Source organism: Arvicanthis niloticus, chromosome 30 (genome assembly GCF_011762505.2).
Source record: "Arvicanthis niloticus isolate mArvNil1 chromosome 30, mArvNil1.pat.X, whole genome shotgun sequence".
Classification (NCBI taxonomy): domain Eukaryota; kingdom Metazoa; phylum Chordata; class Mammalia; order Rodentia; family Muridae; genus Arvicanthis; species Arvicanthis niloticus.
The window spans coordinates 18,982,771-19,007,758 of record NC_133438.1 but is presented as its reverse complement, the minus strand read 5'-3'; the positions used below and the strand labels follow the sequence as shown (position 1 = coordinate 19,007,758).

At 42.3% G+C, this 24,988-nt stretch overlaps 2 protein-coding genes and 1 long non-coding RNA gene across 7 annotated transcripts in view; 2 read left to right on the top strand and 1 right to left on the bottom strand.

The window, feature by feature from the left end:
• Positions 1-10,399, top strand: part of Med23 (mediator complex subunit 23) — a 48,468-nt gene extending 38,069 nt beyond the window's left edge. For 4 of the 5 annotated variants that reach the window (XM_076928020.1, XM_076928019.1, XM_076928017.1 and 1 more), the window contains 6 exons: positions 1,183-1,348; positions 1,956-2,028; positions 3,188-3,402; positions 4,421-4,541; positions 5,387-5,518; positions 7,303-10,399. In XM_076928020.1, the coding sequence (XP_076784135.1) occupies positions 1,183-1,348; positions 1,956-2,028; positions 3,188-3,402; positions 4,421-4,541; positions 5,387-5,518; positions 7,303-7,467 (872 nt within the window). In that variant the 3' untranslated portion in view covers positions 7,468-10,399. Of the gene's footprint in view, positions 1-1,182; positions 1,349-1,955; positions 2,044-3,187; positions 3,403-4,420; positions 4,542-5,386; positions 5,519-7,302 lie in introns of those variants that run through there. The other variant, XM_076928021.1, reaches the window with a different exon arrangement.
• On the bottom strand, positions 9,962-21,919 carry Arg1 (arginase 1). The gene is made up of 8 exons (XM_076928022.1): positions 21,665-21,919; positions 16,531-16,603; positions 14,488-14,662; positions 12,663-12,822; positions 11,503-11,597; positions 11,105-11,209; positions 10,777-10,913; positions 9,962-10,519 (listed from the first exon to the last, which is right to left on the bottom strand). Exons 1-8 carry the CDS (start codon positions 21,752-21,754, stop codon positions 10,350-10,352), a joined length of 1,005 nt encoding a protein of 334 aa, XP_076784137.1. The 5' UTR covers positions 21,755-21,919; the 3' UTR covers positions 9,962-10,349.
• On the top strand, positions 16,610-19,474 carry LOC143440998 (uncharacterized). The gene is made up of 2 exons (XR_013108263.1): positions 16,610-18,769; positions 19,093-19,474. It is a non-coding gene; the product is annotated as an uncharacterized LOC143440998 (long non-coding RNA).
• Positions 21,920-24,988: the final 3,069 nt, after the last annotated feature.

Here is a 24,988-nt window from a genome sequence, read left to right as displayed (position 1 = left end):
GTAATGTTTTTATGTATTCCAAACCTCATTTTTAATTTTTTTCTTTTGAGTTGCTTGGGCTGACCTCAGATTTACTGCCCCGGTCACTCTTCTGCGTCAGCTCCACCAGGAACTGAGGCTGTGAGTGCACACTGTACTCACCCTCAGGTCTCCCAGTGTCAGTCCAGCTGTGTAGTCATGGATGCCCGGGAACTTGTCATACAGACTAGGCTGGCCTTAATTCACAGATCGTGATAAGATTAAAAGTAGCCTTTATGATTTTATCTCTGTAAAAACTTTGAAACCTTAAATTGCATCATCATTCCAGACGTAGGAATTTTCTCAGTTGCTACTCAAACTTAAGAACAAACATTATGTCATTTGTCTCAAAGAAGAAAACCCTACTTTTATATTAGTACACAGTCTCCTAAAGTACAGGCTGAAGTTTGCTCCTGGAGAGCGTTAGTCTTGTTGCTTTAAATTAATCCTTTAAAGCCAGGTATAGCAGCGGATACTGGCACGTGACTCTAGCTCTCAGGAGGCAGAGGCATGCAGATTTCAAAAAGTTCAAGGCCAACCTGGGCTGCATAACAAGACCCTACCTCACTTAATGAATTAAATAAACATTAGGTCCCTTTAATGAGTGCTTTTGCAGCACACACGTTAATAAACAGCAAACCTTGAACTAAATAGCTATTGCTTTCTATTTATGATTTATGTTTTTATTTCTTGAGTTTGGTTTCATGTGTACGGTTATCAGCAGCCTGCATAACATGTCTGCATACCATTCCTAAACAAAGGAATGTATTTCCTATGGTAGCGGGATTACTCATTTTAATGAAATTTTTATGTGAAATTGCCCTGTAGCTATAAAAGAAATAGGATAAAGAAGCCTGAGACCACGTTGTTCCGTCTCCTGCTGGTGTAGCATCTGTTCTGGGTAAGAGCAGTCACTTGTTTTATGGGTATTGCTCGGTGTGCTAAGTCACTTATTTCATGATACTTATCTTGTGTTTGCTTTGTATTGTTTATCCTTTTATGTTTTAATTGCAGATAAATCACTTCTTGACAGCCCATAACCAGATCAGGTGATAATCAAGTGAGATGCCAATGTTTAGAACATTATGAAATCTGTAAACATTATATAAGTGTGAACCATTAATCTCAGAAGAATCAAATTGTTATTGCCTTAATCTTCTGTACCCATGGCTGGCAAGTCTCCAGGACCCTTCCCCAACTGTGACTGGAGATTCAATGAGTTCCCCAACCCTGCAGCTCATGCTCTGCATGTGACGTGCGTGGAACTGATGGCCTTGCCAGTTCCAGGCAGAGATGTCGGGAATGCCCTTCTCAATGTCGTCCTGAAAAGGTCTGTGTTCTTTCTCTGAAGTCACAGTCTGTTTACGACTGTCAGGCAGACCTGTGCCCCAGAGTGAGTGCCGTGCACAGTAGCCATCTTCTGGTCCCACTCTCGTCTCTGAGATGCAGGTGTGAGAGAGTGAAACCAAGGTTTGCTCACACTATACCTCTCATAACCTGCTTGGTGATTAAGTTAATAATAATGCTAGCTTGTCACTAATAAGAAGTCTCTTTACAGATGGCCAGGAACAGGCGTAGAGCTTGGTTTGAGAGCGTCTGCTCAGCAAGTGCTAGGCAGTGGGTTAAGTCCCCAGCTACACCCTACACTCCAAAAATGCCCTGTTAAAAGGTCAGCAAAAATAGGGAGTAATGATTGGAAGAAGGTGTCAGTAAAGTTCAGTAGTCTTTTTCAGCTTCACAACTGGGATTAAAGGACACACATACAAAGGACTTATTTTGTGTATATTAATATTTTTTCAAAAAAAGGCAATTAGTATTTGGAGTTGGTTGGTTATGAATCTTCTTAATTACACTTGTTTACAAAACAAGATCCTTAGTCAAGTGTAAAGAATATTTTCATAATTTCACCTTTTTTTTTTTTTTCCGTCTGCTTGCAGCCAGCCCTTAGTGCCAAGGGAGAACATTACAGCGTGGATGAATGCAATTGGCCTGATCATCACAGCCCTCCCCGTGAGTTCCTAACTGGTTTGTACCTAGTGATACACTGTCGCCCAGAGAAATACAGAGTAAGCTTACCCCAGGGGCTCATGCCAGTTAATGAGCGGCTCCTTCTGCAGTCTTTCATACCATTGCTTTTTAAAATGTTATAGCAAGTCTGGAGACGCAGCTCAGTCAGTAGAACGCCTGCCTAGCGCGCATAAAGCCCTGGGCTTGAGTGCATGGAACTGGGTGTGCTGGCACACACCCATAATCCCAGCAGCTGGGAGGCAAAGGCAGGAAGATTTAAGCTTCTAAGTCATCCTCAGCTACATCATCAGTTTAAGGCTAGCCTGGGCTTCATGAGACCATGTCAACCAACTTTGCTAACCTTTACAGTACAGAGAAGCCTGAGACACGTGTAGAAACAGAAATAAACACCTGTATTCTAATTAACAAAACAGATTCACATGGTTACCCAGCAAGCATATACAGAGAGCACAGTGCTGATCAACAGGATTACATGTAGTGACATTCACTGTCGCTGTCCTTTTGTGTCACTTATAGATGTATCTTCTGGACTTACCTATCTCTGCCAGTAGCAACTCCCCTGTCCATCCTTCATTCCCGTCTCATAGTCTGCTCTGGTTTGGGCCAGTTAACATGCTATGTATCCAGCCAGTCCTGCACACTGTGCTCACTGAGAAATGTTAGTAAATAAGACATTGTGTTGAACTTCTCCATCATCAGCCAGCTCCTGCAACGCATGTGACTTCTCCCTCTCTGACCTCCTCCTTGTCTCTTGAGCTTTAAAATACTGTAGATCAGCACTGTGCTCTCTGTATATGCTTGCTGGGTAACCGTGTGAACCTGTTTTGTTAATTAGAATACAGGTGTTTATTTCTGTTTCTGCACGTGTCCCAGGCTTCTCTGTACTGTAAAGATTAGCAAAGTTGCTTTACTGCGTAGTCAATATCAGGCACTAACTCGTATACTGCAGAGACTCACCTTAGCCACTCCCCAGGTCAGGGTGACCAGTACAGAGCCAATTAGCTCTCCCTTGCACGCACACAAGCCAGACAAATGGGTGACTTTCGTGGATGCAAAAGCACTGGAGTGAGTAGCAGATAGCTTTGAGGTCCAGTGCTGTATATTTGGTATCTCTTTAACCAGACCTTTCTCTGATTTAAAGGAGCCATACTGGATTGTGCTTCATGATCGGATTGTGAGTGTAATCAGCAGTTCCAGCCTGACGACAGAGACAGAGTGGGTCGGTTACCCGTTCCGCCTCTTCGACTTCACTGCTTGTCACCAGTCCTACTCCGAGATGAGCTGCAGCTATACGTTAGCCCTGGCTCATGCCGTGTGGCACCACTCCAGCATCGGGCAGCTCTCGCTCATCCCCAAGTACGTGGGATTCCCTAAAGAGATTTGCCACCTCTGTTTCTAAGTCTGATTTACAGGAGAGTGTTGGTTTCACACAGTGGGGGGCCCTGGTTTATCAGAAACTTCTTTTATTTCAGAATTGTTTGTTTTAATTTCTTATGTGTGCAAGTAGTGAGATCTCATTTTTCCACAGTGCGTTCAGGAGGCTTATTCAGATTTGTGCCCCAAAGTGTATCACAGAAATTGCCTTTTGAACTGAAAACTGGACTTAATCTATTTGTGGATTATTTTTGTTGACTGTAAAATCCTATCAATTAGATCTAAATTTCATGAGAGTGGCATTTCTGCAAATTCTCTTTTCCTTTTTAGATAAGTCACCTGTCATTTAATATCTGTACTCTATGTAAGAATTACTTTGAAATCTAAAGTAATTTAAATCAGTCAGTTGAAAATGAGACCTGGTGAGATATGAAAGATTTACAGGTACCATTGTTACCAGGAAATGGAGACTCTTGGACAGAGAGTGTGCCATGCAGACACAAAGAGAGTGTGCAGCTGTGAATAGTGTGTGCTGTACAGATAGACAGAATTTGTGTCCTGTAGATGGACAGAGAGTGTATGCTGTGCAGATGTGAGGACCTCAGTTCAAATCCCCAGAGCACACATATAGAGTCAGACATGGCTGCACATACACCTGCAACCTCAGTACCATGGGGAATAGTGGAGACAGTCAGATCGCTGGATGCCACCCCAGTTCCAGGATCAATGAGAGGCCCATCTAAGGGAATAAGGAGAGAGGCAAAGCGGATACCTGACATCCTCTGCACACACAGACCTGTGTGCCACAGACATATGCACACAATTCCCACATCCACGTACACAGAAAGAAAGAATATTGTTACCAGAAGTGAGGGAGCCTTTGAAAAGAAAGGTAAAGCAAGGCTTTCAGTCTTCTTCCGCACTGTGAACGGTGTGCTAACACAACTCAAAGGATTTAGCTGCTTGAACTTCATGGCAGGTTTTTATCTTCAACCTTCAGGTTTCTCACTGAAGTGCTTCTTCCCGTAGTGAAGACGGAATTCCAGTTGCTTTATGTGTACCATCTTGTAGGGCCGTTTTTACAGAGATTCCAACAGGAGAGAACCCGATGCATGATTGAGGTGAGACGTCATCCGGCCTAGCGTAAGTCTGAAAGATCTGTTTCTGGACGCCTGTTTTCAAGAGGAGGTCAGCCATAAGTTGTAATGTCTGTTTGTGGGGTGTGGGATCACTTAGGGGCTCAGTATGCCTGCAGGAAGTTTAGTATATGATGTGCTGAACTTGAGAGATGGGAAAATAGCCGTGCTCAAGGAGGTAGCCAGAGCTGCGGGCACAGCACAGAAGTGTGTGTGAGACTTTGCAATAAGGGGACTAGAGGAAGTCAAGCATTTCTAAGAAAATGGGCAATAATAGAACTTTTAAAATCATTAGCCACCACAGGGTTGGAGAGGTGACTCAGTGGTTAAAAGCACTGCCTGCCCTTGCTAAGGATCTGGATTTAGTTCCCAGCACCTACCTGGCAGGTCACAGCCACCTATAGCTCCAGTGTCAGGGGCTCTGGTTTTTCTCTTCTGCTATCTTAGGAACTAAGCATGCACATGGTCTGTCTACTTACACGTAGAATAAAATAGACAAACCTTTATTTATTTACTTTTAATTAGCTAGCAAATGGAGCTAGGAGGCACACTAAGCCTGAGCACCCCTGGAGTGCATTATTGGTGAGGTAATGTCAGGAAGGGGGTCCTACTCTAAGAGAGTGTAGCGGTCGTCGAGAGGCATTCTAGTTAGGCCATAGTGTAGCGCTGATTCCGCTCTGGGTGCAGACTGTGTCCTATGTACATAGAGCTGCATGGGCCGCGACTAGCACAAGTGCCATCCCATGTGCCAGTGTGGGAGACTGGGCAGCTTGGGTTGAGTTATTTGATCATCTAGTCACTTAAATAACGTAACCTTATTTGTCGAATAGATTGGAGTGGCATTTTATAACATGTTGTTGAATGTGGACCAGTGCAGCACACACTTAAATTACATGGACCCCATCTGCGACTTCTTGTATCATATGAAGTATATGTTTACTGGAGACAGTGTGAAAGAGCAAGTAAGTTAGTTGTTTTTACTTTTTAGTGATGCTTAACCTCTCAAACTTAGTACATGGTAATAAACATTTTTGTTTGGGATTTTTGGTTTGGTTTGGTTTGGTTTGTAAGGTATCTGGTATCTGACCTTTTAAGACCACAGGAGAACATAATTTTAGATACAGTGATAAAGAAATGATCTCTTAGCTTTTTTCTCTGTAATGTTTGAAACAGAACATCAGAACATCCCCTGCCAGGCAGTGGTGGCGCACGCCTTTAATCCCAGCACTTGGGAGAGGCAGAGGCAGGCGGATTTCTGAGTTCGAGGACAGCCAGGGCTACACAGAGAAACCCGTCTCAAAAAAGCCAAAAAACCCTAAGGCATCAGTGGGTTGCGTATCTCTTTGAATAGTCTGCTCACTTGGGAAAAGTGGTGTGGTTTAGCTAGGAAGACCTGAAGGGGTGTGTTCTCAGGGAAGGAGGCTTCCTTCCCCACCCCACCCCGTCTCCCTTACTGAACACACAGTGGTCTAAGTCCAAGCTAGGCTGCTCAAGAGACTGGCTACTGAGAGTTTCTGACGAGCGTAAGGGTTCTTAACCTGAAGAACAGAGTCCCAGGAGAATGTTCTCATCTCCACTGCTCAGAAGGTTTTCTTCCCGAATGTCAGATTTGTTCTGTCACGTGACACAGCTTAGCTCTGTGGTGGCACTGAAGGGATGCACCCAACGTCAACCTGGGAAGAGGCACTTCCTGCTAGAGTGGCTACAAGTGGGAAGACCTTCGTCCTGTGTGCTCCATGTGTAGAAAGCTGTCTGAGCTGTTTTGGGGGAGTCAGTGAAGCAGATAGCTGCAGTGCACCCCTCTTCTCAGTTCAGTGCCTGGCTGCTGTCCCCTTTCTGCCAGGTCGGATTTCTGTTTCAACTACTCTGTGAACAGTACTGAGCAGTGGGTTTCATTGTAACATTCCCACACTTGCATGTGTTGTTCTTTGTATTCACTGCTCTGTCAGAGAAAGGTAATTGCTGTGTCAGCTAGAATGCTGGGCTAAGGAGCCTCTCCTTGGAGCTGATGACAGGAAGACTCCTTCATAGGTATGCTTCTTCATACCTTCACAGCGAAGTCAGAGTTAACACTTTCTCTCCCAAAGAAAGCATTTCTTTCTGTGTCTGTTTCTGTTATCACACACAAGAATGGGCAGAACTAATGAAGATTTTTAAACCCAAAATGTATTCTTTGTGTTTGGGCCTAAACTTTGACACAGAAATAAAGCAAAAAAAAAAAAAAAAAAAAAAAAAAAAAAAAACCTGCTGACAACCCAGTCCTTCCCCTGAGATGGAAGAGCATTAGGTCTGAGAAAGCCGGGAGACTGGTGCGTCTGTCTGTCTCCTTAACACATTCTGAGTGTGCAGTACTGGGGACATGCTGCTGTGTCATAACAAGTGTGATGAGTGAGTCCACGTGTAAAGCCAAGCAGACAGCTTGGGGAGAATTCTCGCAGATGCTTTCTGGTTCTCGGGAGGACAGCCAAGTTGTTAGATGTCTGTCTCCAGCGGGAGCAGTTGTAGTTGTGGATAGCAGGATAACTAGCAGGTAGATGGGTCCTAAGTTCTTGAAGTGCATGTGTAGACAGAGACAGACATGTACAGACCGCATGTACATACACGATGTGTGTGGGAGTACACATGTGCTTGCCTGTGTAAGAAAAGAATTGTGTGCCAAACCCCCTGTGTAGCATGCTGTTGACAAACTGATGTCACTCAGTAAATGTGGACTCTGGTTTTCTCTAATTGTGTTCTCACTTCTTAGGTAGAGAAGATTATCTGTAATTTAAAGCCAGCTTTAAAGCTTCGTCTTCGGTTCATCACACACATTAGCAAGATGGAGCCAGCGGTGCCACCCCAGGCCCTCAACAACGGGTCTCCAGCACCTCAGTCTAACCAGGTGCCAACATCTCTGCCAGTGACTCAGTGAAACCCAAGGTGTGCAGAGGAGTGGACTCATATCTAAATCTGAACACAGTGCTGGTGAAACCAGAGCAGCTGCCATGTTCAGATTGGTTTATTCTGATTCAAATACTGAATCCCTTCTCTCTGTCTGTGTTTTGTCTCTAAGAGATTAAGTAAGCTACAAGTTGTTCATATTCATGTCAGTTTACTCAAGTCCCGAGGAACGTGGCGGTTCTGTAATTAAGTGGCTTTTACCAGGCACTCTTGAGATTTCCTTTTTCGCCATTTTTAAATTATCATGACATCTTCACGTCTCGTATACATTGTCTTAAAGACACATCACATGTGAAATGGTCATTACAAACCCTTTTATAAATAAATGTCCTTCCAAATAGAGCCTTTTTATTCATTAAAGGGCCTTATACGTCACTCGAGAGTACAGGAACAAATGAAGTTTCAGACTCTTTTTTGTTAACTGCCTATAAAATTTTTATTGTAAATTTTAAATTTCCAAATAGTTCCAAATAAATGATGTAAAGTTTCTACCAAAGTAGATTATGAGAGTTTTGCCTTTGCTCTGAGCTTTCTGTATAAAATGAGCTATAACCATCTGAAATTTATAAATTTAATAAAGCCATGCTCAGACGTTTGATTCGCCAACTGTTTTGTAACTTACAGTTTGCCTCTCTGGCGCCATGCTCACCTGAGTCTGCAAATTCTCAGAATGTTTGTAACTTGACAAATTTTAAATATAGTACACATTTTAGTTCTTTAAGGCTTATTTGATTTTGAGGTGCTAATTTGAAGGGCTAATTTAAAAAATTCTAAAGCTAGTAAAGTTGAACAAATCAGCTGTCTGTTTCTTTGATGACCTAATAAGAGCTCCTCCGGCCTAGAGACTGACTGCCTCAGTGTCTGCACTGCAGGCGTTAGCATCATCACCTGGGAACCCCGAGTTACTCTCTGTAAAAACTGTGATAAATCCAGCCACTGCATTTCAGATCCTTACTGTGAGCGTGTCCCCCTCCCCCCAAGCCTTTATTTTTGTAGTTCAGGTCCCTGCAGCCGCTACAGCCTTATCTGCCATGTTTGTGTATCTTAAAATTATGTAACAGGATCATTAATGCTTCTCGGCTAGTAATAAATAGTCTCAGTCTTCTCTAGAAACTTTTGGAATAACACCAAATGTTATACTTAATAATCTCAATATATTCTTTGTGCCACAAGGACTAAATTGATTTCCTTTGAGATCCTAGAATGGGAACATTTGACACTGATATGTGTATGAAAATGCTATATAATTATATATATTGGCATTAGACAGAAGAATGAAAAAGCAGTCTTACAACTTTCTCAAGGGCATGTACATTCCAATAAATTTGTTAAAAAAAAATTCATATTTCCCTCTAACTTAGAAATGAGAAATCAAACTTTTTTCTGACTAGAATTTTAGAATTACTTATCAGAGACGTTAATAGAAGACAGAACTCTGGGTTTATAACTTGAAGGAAAAACTCCCTACAGTAATTGTAGAGTAAAATTTGGCTTCAGACACTTGTTCTCATGTCTAACTGGCCCCGCCCAGCATGACGGCCATGCCAGAACTCCCTGCACATATGGCTATTAAAGATTTAACATTTGGAACTGAATTTTAAGTTTTGATTAAGCTTTAATGTAAATAACTAACTACATGTGGCCACTGTACTGTACAAGATACTTTAAAGGTACATCGTAATTTTCTACAATTAACTCAATATTTATCTCAAACATCATAGAGGCAGTAATTAGGCTGATACTCTAGGACTGCACATGAAAAGTCGGATGGTCAAGCCTCACTGAAATGCAGCTGGTAAAACAATAAAAATCCCTTTGTGGAGCCAGTTTCATTCTTGAGTTCCCCGCCTTTGCTGGAAAGTTCAGGTGAGGGCAAACACACATGACTGCTGCCCTTGTTCTGATAATCACAATCCATCGCGCGTGTAGCTCCTTTGTGCTTGTCTCGTTACAGAGCCAAGGTGAGTTTTAGGATGGGGGAGGATTTTAGCCAATGAGGGATGCTACAGATGAGAGGCCGGGCTTCTCAAGGCCTAGGTAACGTTAGGTGAACTTGTGATACATATTAGTAGCTCTTTTAATTTCTCTTAATTCCTTCATACATGTTTGTGAATCCCTTCTTTGTGGATACCTGCACAACAGAGTCATACTTAAAATAATCAATGTTATGTTTGATTAAAAAAAAAAAGGTAGTCTAGTACCAGTGAACTCGGACAGTGTCTTACCTGTCTTACCTGTAAAATGGATATGCCCCGATATCCATTTTACAGGTAAGACAGGAACCAACGTTTAATGATGAGTGTCTCCCATTGTTTTAGGGATGATTATTTTTATGCTCTGTAGGAATATATATATATATATATATATATATATATATATATATATATATATATACACACTCATATATAGTAGTATGATATGTACATGGGTAAGTATATGTGTTTGGAAAGATGCAGACAACAGAATTTTATTATAAAGAGTTTATTACAAAAATCACATCTTTTGAACAACATGGATACAGGCCTCTCTGGGTACCTCTGCTTCCAACTGTGAACTGGCACGTAACATCACTGTATATTTTAAATGCTGATGCATTTTTTTAATTGGAAATTAATTTATACTATTTAAGGATAACGTCTGCTAAAATGGGAAATACATGTTTCCTAATTTCATAGCTGTTTTAATTTCCACACCCTGAATTTCGTACCAGAAAGGAACTGCTGGAATACATACTTATTGGAAAAAAACATTTTTGTTTTCTAAAAACACAAGCCCTCGGGAGGAGAAGTATTTGCTTAGTTGTGTCGGGTTGGTTGCGATGTCCCAGTTGGTTTCCATGCGATGCGTCCACATTTACTTAGGTGGTCTAAGGTAGTCAGTCCCTGCCTTATGATTTCCCTCCCGTTTAACTCCAAAACAAGCCAAGGTTAAAGCTACTGCCGTGTTCACAGTGCGAGTCACCTCTTCTGGTGTCTTCCCAAGAGTTGGGTTCACTTCCATGATATCTAGTCCTGAAAGTAGCCCTACAGTGGGAAAAAAAAAATAAAATGGTAATGACATAGTTGACCCAAGTAACTGACATTTTAAAGTCTGTGACAACTGACTCCCAAATGTATCTAGTGGAGAGGAGGTGGTGACCAACAGCAAACACACTGTGTGTTACAGCGGATGATGGACAATCTAGAAGAACCAGTGGGCTTGCTTTCCAGGTCACAGGGGCCTACATACACACTGGCCAAGTACACAGCTGCTTCTTTTACTGCCTCAGATTTTTACCTACCTGTTTTGTGAACTTCTTCTGTGATGTAGAGACCTTCTCTGTAAGATAGGCCTCCCACAACAGGTGTGCCAGTCGCCGGGGTGAATGCTGGGTCCAGTCCGTCGACGTCAAAACTCAGGTGAATGGGCCTTTTCTTCCTTTTAAGAAATAGGAAAGGCTTTCAGTTTAAAGTGGTTTAGGAATCAGTAATCAAATTTAGGTCTTAGCTTGCTTTATAAAAGCATCTCATGGAAATCCCACGGTTTTTACCTAAACCTTATTAGCAGCCTGTGCTGACAGGAACAGCAGAAGGAAACCTTAGTCACCCATGCTCACAAAAGCATCATACCTTCCCAGCAGGTAGCTGAATGTCTCTTCCATCACCTTGCCAATTCCCAGCTTATCCACTTCAGTCATTGAGAAATACTTAATGCCCAGAGTTTTTATTATATAGCTATAAAAGAAGAGATTGAAGTTAAACTGTGGTAAACAAGGCTGACTTTTCTTACATTTCCTTTGGGTGGAAAGATTAATATAAGTCCTGTGAACTATGAATGCATGCACCTAGTTGTATTTTAAGAGTAAATTGCTATAAATTGCCCAAATAATATTATGTATATAAGTGAATATAAACACGTGTGTTTATGTAGATAAATACATATATAGTGAGATTTTAAAAAAAAAAAATCTTACAGATTTGACCAGTAAAGCATACCTTGCATATAAAAGAACATGGAATAAACTCACTGTTCCCCAGGGTCTACGTCTCGCAAGCCAATGTACACAATGTCCTTGGCAGATATGCAGGGAGTCACCCAGGAGAGTCCTGGTACATCTGGGAACTAGGAACAATGGCGTTTCCATTTAGATAAAACATGTTTCTCTCCAACAGATCTGCATTGAGTGTTGAGCACACTCTATTACGTACATCTTAACATTTCTCAACATCTGTACTTCTGTTTCTCAAAAAGACTGAAGACAGAATTTTGAGAGAGGTTTCTAAGGAGCAGGGAGGAGCTCTTTCTCCTGTGGTTCAGATAAGTGCCTCCCAGATCTTAAGACACTGAAAGCCACGGATGGCCACACACCATCTCAGCAGTCAGAAGGCAGGCAGAAATGTCAAGGCCAGCCTGGACCACTTAGCAAGAACCTACCGAGAACACACACACATGCTCGTGCGCGCGCACGCGCACACACACACACACACACACACACACACACACAGTGTAATCTGCACGGCAAAGCTGTCACTTTGATAGGCTCGGATGCAAAGGAAGTCACTTGGTAAAAAAGGAAAAACTTGTGGTGTATTCTTAGAAGAGGCAGGAACCAGGAGCCCCACATGCACGTGCCTTATGATGTACATGATTCTGGGCAAGTTGTTTACCTTCTGAATCTCTGCAGGCCTGTTTAGAAAGGGTTAGTCCGCCTCATGTACTACAAAGGGTAGTTTAAGAATCCAAAAAGAGAACAACCCTCTGCATCCTTGTTTCCACCAGGCATAGATGGAAAATGTAGTTAATAACCCTATAGTGGCTTGGGCTACATTGGACATATACACACCTTTCACCTTGACAGTACAGTTATAACTATTTTTATAGCATTTATATTTTATTAGGTATTATACGCAATCTAGAGCTGATCTAAAGGACGTGGGAGGATACACATAGGTTATATAAATACCGTATCATATTGTTTGAGAGACTTGAGCATCCATAGTTTTAGCATCTGACATCATGGGGAGCAGATGCTACTCTTTATCAACTCCTCTTTCCCTTATTTACTACAGTGAAGATACCTTCAGTTATCCCAAGAATAAAGTACAGGACGGCTCTCCCAATTTGCCTTTGGCCCCCAGAACCACTGCAGAGTGTTCCCTGGTGTGAGCATGCTTGGGAGCCTCTTACCTTTCCTTTCAATTCCTTCAGGAGAAAGGACACAGGTTGCCCATGCAGATTCCCAGAGCTGGTTGTCAACGGAGTGTTGATGTCAGTGTGAGCATCCACCCAAATGACACATAGGTCAGGGTGGACCCTGGCGTGGCCAGAGATGCTTCCAATTGCCATACTTGGGAGGAAAAGAATGTGTGTGAACATCAAGTTTGCAACATCATCACATACTTCCTATTGCTAGCTCACGTACTGCGCTTATGTCATTATCTTTTATGCCCGGTTAGCTCCTCCACAGACCTTAAAGGTGCTGGCTGAACTAATTTAACAGTAGAGAAGAGGTAGTCCTCACCAATCACTGACCTGAAAAAGATGTGGTTGATTTTACCTTTTAAAAAATCTGCTCATAATAAAATCACAAATTATAGCATATCCAAAAAAGCACTAGTTACACAAATTCCTTAGCCTTAGATATTCTAGTTCTTGGGGCAGGACTCGCCTCTCCCTCGGTTAGTACTTGATTCTCTTTGTTCAGTTGTGGCAGAGCCTTTCAGTTTTGTTTGTTGTTGTTTTCTTTTTCCAAAACGCAGCCCTTTTATAGTTGGAAGAACCCCTAGGAAGTTCCCTCATCTCCTATGGCCCGTGTCTCTCTGCCAAGTCAATGCTCGGCTCCTTTAGCTTTGACTCACTTTCCAGGCAAGGACCCACTCTGGTCATCAAAGCCACACAAATACTCCTGACTTTAAACGAGGGGCCAATATGGGAGAACTAAGTGGTACCTCACTCGCACAGAAGCTAACATAGCAGGCCAGACATAGGATGCCAGTGTTGCCACACCTGGAAACATGTAAATGCCACTCAGAGTCCTGAGCATCCGCACCCGCGTCTCCAACAATTCATGCCTTCATGCCTGGTATTGTTTATTTATGGGGCTTGATGTCTGCTGTTACTCTCTGGCCTTCGGGCTATCTTAACTGTTCTACTTCCAAATGTTCCGCGTAGGAAAGAAATGGAACCCCAGACTCCCTTGCCGCTTTCCAGTAGAAACCCCACTCACGGGTGCCAGGAAGGAACTGAGGGCAGTGAAGGAAGCAGCAGTCTGCTTCAAGAGCAGCTCCTCGGCCACCCCAGAACTGGACCCCAGATTGAAAACAGTGAACCAGCTCTAGGCACCACACTGATGTTTGTTTTGATGAAAATGTAAAACTCATCTGACAATATGGATATGTGTATACACACACAAATATATACATACACATGGAATGGTGTTATCACTCCTGATTTTAAAAATTACCCAGGAGGCAAAGATAATACGTTTGTACATACTAAGTAGTAACATAAGGAAATCTAGGCTGTTGATTTAGAACAGAACATGAGATACAACACTAAAGCAAATGTGTGGGTGGGAGTTCTTTGAAAAGTTTTATAGCGCTTTCGTAATGAAAAGCACATATTTTAAAATTGTTCACCTAAATGAATTGTGTACATAATCAGTAATCAAGTTTAGTAAACTAACTTTTTCCAGTGGCTAATCTCTAAAATGTAAGATTATGCTAAAATCCATAACTTAAATATTTTTTGTTGTATGGATAAAGATATTTTAAGACTTCAAATAGTGCTTGATATATGTTTCCATAGTAAATTAACTCATAAATATATATATATATATATATATATATATTTATGAGTATATATATATGAGATGTATATATATACATGTATATATATATATCTCATATATATGTACATGTATGATATATATATATATATATATATATATATATATATATATATCTCAAGTGAGCTTTCTTGGTCTCCTTGTGCCCCAGAGATGTTCACAGACCTGTGGTCTCCACCCAGCACCACACTGACTCTTCCATTCTTTTGAACCTCTGCCACCACACCAGCCAGTTGTTCATTGGCTTTTCCCACGGATCGTGGGTTCTTCACAATTTGAAAGGGGCTGTCATTAGGGACATCAACAAAGGCCAGGTCCCCGTAGTCTCTCACGTCATACTCTGCAATGAAAAGCTTAATGTTACTAAATAGAAACAGATGACAAGCCAGCCCTCTAGCCACTACATGCGTACCTCATACCAGATCCTCCCTATTTCCTGAGTCAATCCATTGAGACCAGATGCTGAAAGATAACAGTGATAACTTTGTGATCTTCATCCAGTGGGGAATATCATGTTTTGTGGCCCACCCCACCTCCACAAGCAGTGTGTGTGGGTGTGTATAGGTGTGTTTTTGTGCACTCAAGTGCTAAATGCTTTTTATATTTTTATATTTTTTATATTTTTATATTATTTATAAGCATGTTTGGTTTTTAAATTAATATTTCATACGTCCCAAAGAAAATACATCAGAAGTAGTTAGCATGCAGTAGTGAAACACTATAGCATTTTGTAAGTCTTTTGACTCTGCTTCAAAGAAGTGATCTTGGTCTTCTTTGCCCAAGCTGTCACCTACTGAAGCCTTCAGTGTCTTCTTACTCACCCGCATTGTGTGCTGAAAATGTTGTCTGTGTTTAGCCCCAAACCTCCCAATTCAGAGATTCTAGGAAACAGACACCTTTTCACAATTAAAAAATAAAAACCGGCAGAGAATCCAGTGTTTTTAAGGACCTGACTGCTTTCTGTCATAAGCTCTGCCGTGACTCTAAACTGGAGACTGTCCTGTAGCATTTGGATATAGAATCTGTTCATGGTTTTGAATTAGCCGTTGCTGAAGTATTTATTATATCCCTGTGAACTTAACAGCAGATTCAAGAACTTTCAGCTGATATAATATGTAACCAGTTTATTCTATTTAACCAAGGACAAGACCACTTGCTCAGGCTTTCTGTTCTCCAATGAGTGGCTTCCCTCCCTTCCCCCTTCCCTCCCTCCTTCCACTTTCCTTCTTTCTCCCTTCCTCCTTTCACACTCCTTCCTGCCCTAGCTCCATTCCCTCCATTCTTCTTTCCTTTCTAGCTTTATGAAGTGATGTTTATCCATTAAACCTCAGTCATTTTAAATGTGTCGGACAGCAAATGTGGGAGACACCTACACTCTTGTAACCCCCCATCATACAAACACATCTGTTCCTCCATCGGCAGTTGCTTGCCCCAACTCTCAACAATTATTTATTGCTTCCTTTAGCTGTGTTTCCGTCTTTCTAGAACCTGACACCGACTGGAGTTGCTCATGTGCATTGAGCTCTCACTTAGCATGCTACTGCTGGGACCCATCAGTGGCCTTGCCTCAGGTGTAGATGCTCCTCTCCACTGCTGAGTACTTGAGCATTTCATGGCTGGTCTGCTTTTTTACCCATAAACCAGTTGGGGTACTTTATTCATTTTTTTTATTATTTTTATAAATATTGCTGTTACTCATGTACAGGTGGTGTATGTTGACGAAACTGTCACCCTGTTTTCAAAATTGGCTGTCCATTTTGATCTCACTGAAAAACCAGACGGGTTCTAGTTGTATCTCAGCAGCACTTCACTGCATGTCTATCCACATGTGTGCACACTAGATGCTGCTTCTATTTCTGTTATTACTGTTTCCCCTTCATCCTCACAAGGCAGGGATCTTCTTGCAATAATAAGGTGTATTTCTTGCCGCTGTTATTTTTCATTTTCAATTTCCCTAACTTCCCCATCAACCACCCAATCCTCTTTCTTGTATCATACATTATTTTGTACAGTTGTTTGGCCAGAAAGACCAAACAGCCAAGTAAGAAAATGAGGCTAATTCCACCAGCAGTGCCTCCTGGGCATCCTTCCCAGGCCCTATTTTTTCAGGAGGACGTGGTTCTGTTGGTTTAGCAAATCCCTCGGAAGCCCGTCCTTCCTTCAGAGTGAGGGGGACATTATCCGACCACCTTTCAGTTTTAAAGTTACCTGTTTCTTTAAGTTTTTCCACCAGACCAGCTTTCCTCAGTGCTGCGGGGCCTTTCTCTACCCCTCCTCGAGGCTGAATAACAGGAAAAACACAGTACTCAGTCAGGATTGTGACTAACCAATGCCCACAAGAAACCTTCCTCCTCAATCAACTGAATTATTAGCATTCAGTTTTTAAGCTTCCGTGGGTCCAACACCTTTATATTTTCCCACTGAATCTTCACAGTAAGGTGGAGTGAATTGTACCTATGCCAGGAAGAAAGTAGATCCACAAAGTGATTTTCATCCTGGCAAATAGCAGACAAGTAGCCAAACTAGCTCCGTAAGTTGGTCTTGGAATATCAAACCTTGCTTGTCTCTTCCCAGCGCACTCCGCTGTCTGCAGAATAAACACTTATTCCATGCAAACCCACTAAACATGGACAGCAAGCCACAGCTTATGTACACAGGTGGTTGTTTTCAATGCTGATACAAAACCAGGATGATTCTAGATGAGTCCAGAACAGGGAGTGCCATGAAGGCTGGCGACAACAGATGATCTTTGGGCTGGGTCTTGCAACATTGGTAGATGGTCAGGAAAGGTGACAAGGTGGTGAAGAAACATTGCAACCTGGGGGAAAATCGAGGGCAAAGGCCTCCGAAGGGGAAGAGCATGACCTAAAGAGACCCACATGCAGGTACACACAGCAGGAAGTGAGGGCTCTTGGGGAGAAACCAGACAACCAGGGAAATTGTCACCCAAGACGTGAAACCTTTATGGCTAGCACAGTATTTCAAATTCTCACCTGTTTAAACCTGATATGAGAAATCCATCTTGCTGAGTCCACATGCAGGAAGCTGACCACCTTCCTATTCAGAAAAATTCTTCCCCAGAAGTCTAAACAAATGAATCTTTTCTCTCTCTTTGTGATCTTGATTTCCAACACTTCAAAATACTCCCTCCCCCCAAAATAAGACACACAGAAAGTGATCTTGGCCATAAGATTGGTGACAAAAGTCACATGTGCGTACCCCAAGGATTGGGACTGTAACCCTAAACTAAGTAAATACTTCCTCTGTGGTTAAATGACAGATGATTGTTCCCAGCTGCTAGACAAATCCTTGGTGTCAGATTTCTACTGCTGGTCACCAGGTACCGTGAATACTCTGCCTGACAAGGTTCTTCCCCTTGCAGCTCATAAATCGTTTTAAATCTCATTTTTCAATTGATTTATACCATGTACATATATCCATGATGTTTAGCATAATGTCTGTGTCTGTGGAGACACTGGTAAAGTCGACTTAGCTTAACACAGCCATCAACTTAAACACTTACTCCATGCATGGGTTTGTGTTTATTCTTAGGTTAACATAGCCATCAACTTAAGCCATCAAAACTGTTCTCTGTGGGTTGAGTGATGCAGTATTCTCTCTCTCTCTCTCTCTCTCTCTCTCTCTCTCTCTCTCTCTCTCTTTCAATCTTTCTCTGTGTGTGTACCTGTGTGTGTATACACAGACACATATGCCAGTGCACATGTGTACCATGCATATTTGTGTGTGTATAGACCAGGAAGAAGACAAACTTAAGATATGATTCCACCAGGCATAGTGATACACACCTTTAATTCTACCACTTGGGTGGCTGAAGCAGAAGGATTTCTGTGATTTAGGCCACCCTCATTGTAGTTCCGTGTGTATGTGTGTGTGTGTGTGTGGTTGTGTGTGTGTGTGTGTGTGTGTGTATGCGTGCGCGCATACTGGTCAGCCCAGGGAGCCAGAGTTTCAACTCCCTCTACCTTCCATACACCACCACATCCAGGTGTTTTTCTTTAAACACAGATTTGGGAGCTCAAACTCACGTTCTCATGCAAGCATGTTACTAGCTTAGCAGTCTTCCCAGCCCTGGTGGATTCTTCTTAACTATACTTACCCTGGGTTCCTTTGGTCTTGTTGTCAGGTGTTGAGGTTTGGTTTAACTGCTATGTGTTATAATGCTACATTCTATACCCAAAGGTCTAGGCCTATGAGTGACTTCTTATGTTTACAAGCTTTTTTTTTTTTTTTTTTTTTTTTTTTTTTTTTTTTTTTTTTTTTTTTTGTGAAAACCTTGTTCCTTGATTTAAAACTACTGGTTAAACAAAATTGGCAATTACAAAGCGATTAGAGGTAAATAGGTTTGGAGTGACCTGGTTGGAGGAGGAGAGGCAAGGGACAGAAAGAAGAAAGTGAGAGAGGAAGCCACCATGAGGGGAGATGGACGGTGAGCACATGGCCAGGAGAAACAGCAAGTATCTGGGGTACACCACTGGGGAGGTAGCCAAGCCAGCAGTTAGAAGAGTAGATTAGGGGTGCCCCCCCCCCAGGAATTGTCAAAGCCAAATAAAATAACCACAGTCTGAGTGTCACTCATTTGTAAGCTAGTCGGGGATAAGCTTAAATTGCTTGTACTATGGTCATGTTTCAACCTCAACACTTTTACCTGTGGGGTACTGTATATGGCAGTGGCGGACAGAGACATAGGTGATACCCCAAGTTAAAATTTTAGAAGACTCACTGACTGACCTTTCTCCTTCTCCTTTTCAGGCATCTGATGGAGTCCTATGGACCTCTTAAGTGACACTCTATTTGCTATGACCTTTGGCATGTTTATCACTGGAATGTGTGGGATTTGTTTTATTTTGTTTTATTAATACATACCCAGGCTAGCCTCAGACTCACCACTTACCCAGGCTAGCCTCAGACTCACCACTTCCCCGAGAATCACCTTGAACTTCGGATTCTCACCCTTCTGGCCCCTGGGTTTGGGGGTTACAGGGTTGTGCTATTTTCAGTTTATGTGGAGCCCAGCGCTTTCTCTCCTTTAAGCTAGCAAAGCCTCCACCAGCCACACCCCAGCCCCTCACGGTGACATTTCTGGCATTTCATTTTATTTCTTTCATTAAAACTACATCTTATGATTTCTCTATGCTCACTGCTCGGTTTCTTTGCCCACTTTGAAAATTGCTTCATCAGATCGCTATTTAAAGTGTCATGCCCAGCCCCTAACTGGCCACAGGCAACGCTTTCCTATAGAGCTGAGCACAAGCTTTGGGAAAAGACAATCCTGTGTGGAAGCAAGGACACAGTGAAGGGCCCATGACTGTGAGTAAATTGGCAGAGCGCTCTAAGCCTTGGCTCAGTCAACCGCAGGATGAAAACAGTGCCCTGCGAAATGAGGTGTGAGAGAGTGGGTTTGTCCTCAGACTCATTCTGCCATCCCTCTACTCTCCCTTTTGCCCGAGTGTCAAGCTTCTACCATGCTTAGGCCAACTGTGTATATATATGTCTTGACAGTTCCACCCTCTGCCAAGTGGCTTCCTACAGGAAAATATGCCTCTGTCCTTACAATCTTGACACCATGAGCTCCAGGCTCCTGTCCATGGTTAAGAAGAATCTCTGTCAGAGGAGCATTACTGGGACCAGGAGAGGGCAGCAAAAGGCGTTTGAAGATATTGTCCCCTAGAAGGGCTTTGGCTATGAGAGCAGCCTCTGCTGAAGCCCAGAGGCCAAAGTCTGTTTCCTTCCTACCTTCCTCCTGGGTTCCCTCCCTCTTTTATTTTTGTTGTTTTCAAGTCTTTTTTATAAACCATTCCAAGAATAAATGAAGGACTGGTGAAATGACCCAGTGCTTAAGAATGTATATGAACCTTGCGCATATATATATATATATATATATATATATATATATATATATATATTAAAATTAAGAAGAAAAGTAAAATCTTTAAAAACAAAAGAACAGGTGAGCATGTTACAGATTTTTTTAACGTTCGCGTTATTATTTGTGTGCATGCATGTGGAAGTTGCTCATGGAGACAGTTCTGGACACTCTGGAGTTTGAGTTATAGTCAGTTGTGAGCCATCTGATGTGGGGGATGGGAACTGGATCCCTGTCTTCCCAAAGAGTAGCAAGTGCTCTAAACCACTGAGTCATTTCTCCAGACCCATTTTGTGGTTTTAAAGGCATCATACATATATCAGCAAAATACCCCCACATTCTGGTGTTCTGGGAGAGCTCTTTGGACAGAAATGCTGTTTACTCAAGCCAAATACAGTTTGGGTCTCCAACCTCTCAGTTTCCACAATTTGTGAAGAGAGGAAAAAAAGAGGAGAGGAGAGGAGAGGAGAGGAGAGGAGAGGAGAGGAGAGGAGAGGAGAGGAGAGGAGAGGAGAAGAGAGGAGAGGAAAGAAAAGCCAGAGTACATTTTAGGCTTCCCAGTTAAAAGGCTAAAGCATGCCTGAGTCTAAAATCCAAGAGAAAGACCCCACGTAAAACAGAAAAGACCTAGCAGTTACATAACTGCCTTGTTTGACTTGGATTTTCCCCCCTTCTTTTTTAAACACAGCCAGAGTTGGAGCCTGGGGCATTCTGTTTTCTCATTATACTTAGCAGCCTGAGTGTAGCCAAGCAGAGGGGGAATGAAGAGTTAGGCATGCTGACATGTGCGATTCACACTTAGGTGGACTAAGCAGAGATTTATGGATCCATTAGTCCTGACAGGGTGCCGACTTGATGTATTTTGTTATTTGTCTTTCTTAAAGAGAGATGTAAGCCCCGCCCCCCATGAACTACTATTCATAAAAATCATTAAAGCTCAAAATACCATGAATTCTTCACAAACTTGCAAAAGCTCCATTATTTATGTTATCCATATTAAAACAAGTCTAAAGGCTACCACCACCCCATTACATTTTTCTAGGTATTAATTATGTAACCAGAATAATATGTTTTCTTACAATCTCTCACTCCATACTCAGAAAATATCAAAAGCACCAAGTGCCGCAGCAACTACTGGAAAAGCTGCAGCCCAGATACAGATAATCTGCATCCAGATGATTTTTCTCAAACTTTGTACTGACTCCAATTTATGGACTTTGGCAGGATTCAAAAGAGGAAGTGGGTTTAAGTCCACAAGTATACTGTGCCACACAGTGGTGAGGAGACCTGAGCACAGGCACCTGGAGGCCAGATAGTGCTGGGAGTTTACAACCCCAAGGCAATGCCTGTTAAGTGTTAAAATGTATCGTTTCCAGCTTGCAGCTAGACTGCAATGCCTGGCAAGCGTTAAAATGTAACATTTCCGAATAAATTCCAGTCATTCAAAGCCAGACTCACCTGTCCCTTTGAGAAAGGCGCTCCAATAATCTCTACCGGCTTTGGCTTGGAGCTCATGCTGTCCCAGGGTTCCAGCTGCTGCTGCTGCATCTGCGTCGGCTGTCCAGCTGCTCGCCACCAGCTGTTACCCTAAAAGACAGAGTGCACATCTTTTTTTCCCCTTATAATCAAGTTGGATCTGTTTATCCAACTACTGGCTCCACCCACTGAATGGAAGAATGACAGAGTCAACAGAATCACCCCGTTCTTCCATTATAGCCTGACAAATCTCTAGTAAGTGAGCATTATTCATCCTTCCAGTTCACACCCTTTTGAAAAAGCCAGCTGGATGACATTCATCTTTCCTCAGACAATTGACAATTACGTGTGATTTCATAACCACGTGTGAAGTGCTAGGCTTCCAGGGGAAGGGCAGGGCGCTCACCTTCTCCAGGATTTAAGTCCACTGAGGATTTGCAAGGTGAGGCTAGAACAGCAAGGGGTTCTCTCACTTCCTTCCTATTGAGAGCATCCTGAGTCAAGGCTTCAAGTACTGGGGAAAGCAGCTAATATGTGAGACACATTTCATGTGTCACTAGGTTATACAGTCCGGGAAAGCATATGGCTGGTTTTTGTTTTACGTTATTATTATTATTATTATTATTATTATTATTATTATTTAATTTTTACAGGAAGGCATCAGTTACTTCCTTGATAACCCAAAAGCATTTACATTTTTGAAACACAGTCTCCAGGAAAATATCATTTTTGGAATCATGATATACCAAGATAAAGAACACAAAACAGCTAACTTGAGTTTTTGCCGTGTGCCAAGTGCTGTTCTAGTTAATGTTCTTTCATTTCCTCTTTAAACCAACTTCAGGCTGAGAATCATTCTTATGCTGTCTTGCTGAGGAAGGGACTGCAGCTTGGTGAGGTTGCCAGTTACATGCATGTCACAGAAGAAGAATAGAGATGGAGCAATGGGCGTTCTGCATCCACGTAGCAGCTGGAATTCTAATCTACACTCCAGCAGAATCTCAGCAGGGCCCCCTGAGATCTAGGGCAGATGAGATTGGCCAGCTGGGAAAGCCCTGACACCAAGCCTAATGACCTGAGTTTGACCCCCAGAATCCATATGGTGAAAAGAAAGAGTCAACTCCTGCAAGCTGACCTCTGACCTCCACCTGGGTGATGCAGTCCATGCATAAGCCACCCCCAACACTAAAGAAATATTTTTAAAAGTATTAATTTAGAGGAAACACAACCAAGTATTCTCCCAGCTACAAAATTACATGATTGTAATTTTAAAAAGAAAACCCATGAGTCAGAAGTAATTTTTTTTACCCTTGTGAGGACAAAAAAAAAAAAAAAACCACCCAGAATTTTAATACCTCAAGATAGAGATTCTGTTCCCTCTACCATCAGTACATAGAGTCGTCCAATACGAGATAAACATTGACTTTATTGATTGAATAAATGTATTGAATTTGTTGAATAAATAAATCAAGAAGCCAAAGTCCCTCAGGACCATTTTGCTGCCTCATTTCCAGCATATATTTTTTTCATATTTACTATGTTTTGCTGATAGAGTCTAAATATCTGCTTACAGATTTTTGTAATTGATTTATGAAAGACAGACTCTTCCTAGATATTTAAAGCTAGACTTGAACGCTCCTGTTTCAGTCTCATGAATTCTGCCAAGAGCGCCACACCTGGATGGTTCTTTATATAGCCCGAGTATTAACCTCTAATGGTGTTGACACTGTAGGTGACTTCTCTTAGTCTGCCAGGAACCAAACAGCTTTCTGCACACTATCATTGACAATCCTTAATTTTCAGGTGGGCAGCTGAGCAATTTTCACCATAAGCTTTGGGAGTTCAAGTTTTACCTGCTCCCCAGATCACGAGTGTGCACCTCTACATTTTTGTTTGCTTTTTGGAGACATGTTGTGTGTGTGTGTATGTGTGTGTGTGTGTGTGTGTGTGTGTGTGTGTGTGTGTGTGTGGCTCTGGTCACCCTAGAACTAGCTCTGTAGACCAGGCTAACCTTGAACTCACAGAGATCAATCTGCCTCTGCCTCCTGCGTGCTAGGATTAAAGGCAGGTGACACCATCGCCTGGCAATACCTCTACATTTTTTTTTCTATTTAATTTAAATTTTATCTTTCTTTGGACCTCTTGGTGCTGGGCTGTAATTCCAGCTATTTGAGAGGATGAGGCAGGGGGATTATAGGTTCAACACCTGCCTGGTCTATAGATCTAGTTCAAAGGCCAATATAGAACCTGCCCCAAAGGTAAAAAGAAAAGGAGAAAAAAGCTGATGGGGTATATTGTTTGCCTACCTGAAAGGTGCTGGGCTCAAGCCTCAGATGCACGAAGAATTTGCTATTCACAGTAACTGCTGACTGCTCTTTTTTTATCCACTTTTTTTTTTTTTTGTAGTTTATTTAAATCCTCCATTTCCCCTTTATCTCTGCCAGTTTCCTGGCCAGCACCAAATGGACAGCCTCCCCGTGTTACCATTGAGCTATTTCCATCAGATGCCAAGTTTCTGTTACAAATGGCGTGCCGCTCCATCCAGGTTCCTGTGCTCTGGGTTCCTCACCCATGGCTGCACCAATCCATAAAGCCTCATTGGCAGGGCTTCTGGTAGACATTGGAGCCTCACAAAAGAAACAGGTGCTCCTCTTTTCCAAAATCAGTTGATCTTAGATTTACTTATATATGGTCCTTACGTATGCAGAATGAGTTGGTGAGTATGTTTTGAAAACCATGCTACGGTGTTCACTAGCTTTGTGCATTAATTCATAGGGAGTTTGCTGTCAACCTTTATCACCAGGGCTTTTCCTGGCCGTCTTCCCTCAGGCAGACTGAAGGAACCACACCATGGTTCCCGTGGAGTTTCTCCCCTACATATGAGTTCTGAGAATCAGACTCAGGTTGTCGGGCTTGGTGGCAAGCACCTTTGCCTAAGATTGCTTAGTCTTCACAAATGACTATTTTTTTTTTAATCTTCAAAGCTGTGTTCTCAGAACATCTAAGGCAGTGGTTTTCAACCTGAGGATCACGACTCCTTTTGGCGTTGAATGACCCTTTCACAGGGGTCACCCTGAAACCATCAGAAAACAGTTATTTAGGATATGGTTTATAACTGTAGCAAAATTATAGTTATGATGTAACAACAAAAATAACTTGATGGTTGGGGTCACTACAATATAGGAACCATATTAAAGGGTCACAGTGTTAAGAAGGTTGAGAACCACTGCTCAGGAGGGAGAAGAGATCATCAGCCTAAGTCCTGGCAGAGCCCACTTTCCCCAGCCCAAGTCTTTCTTTAGTATA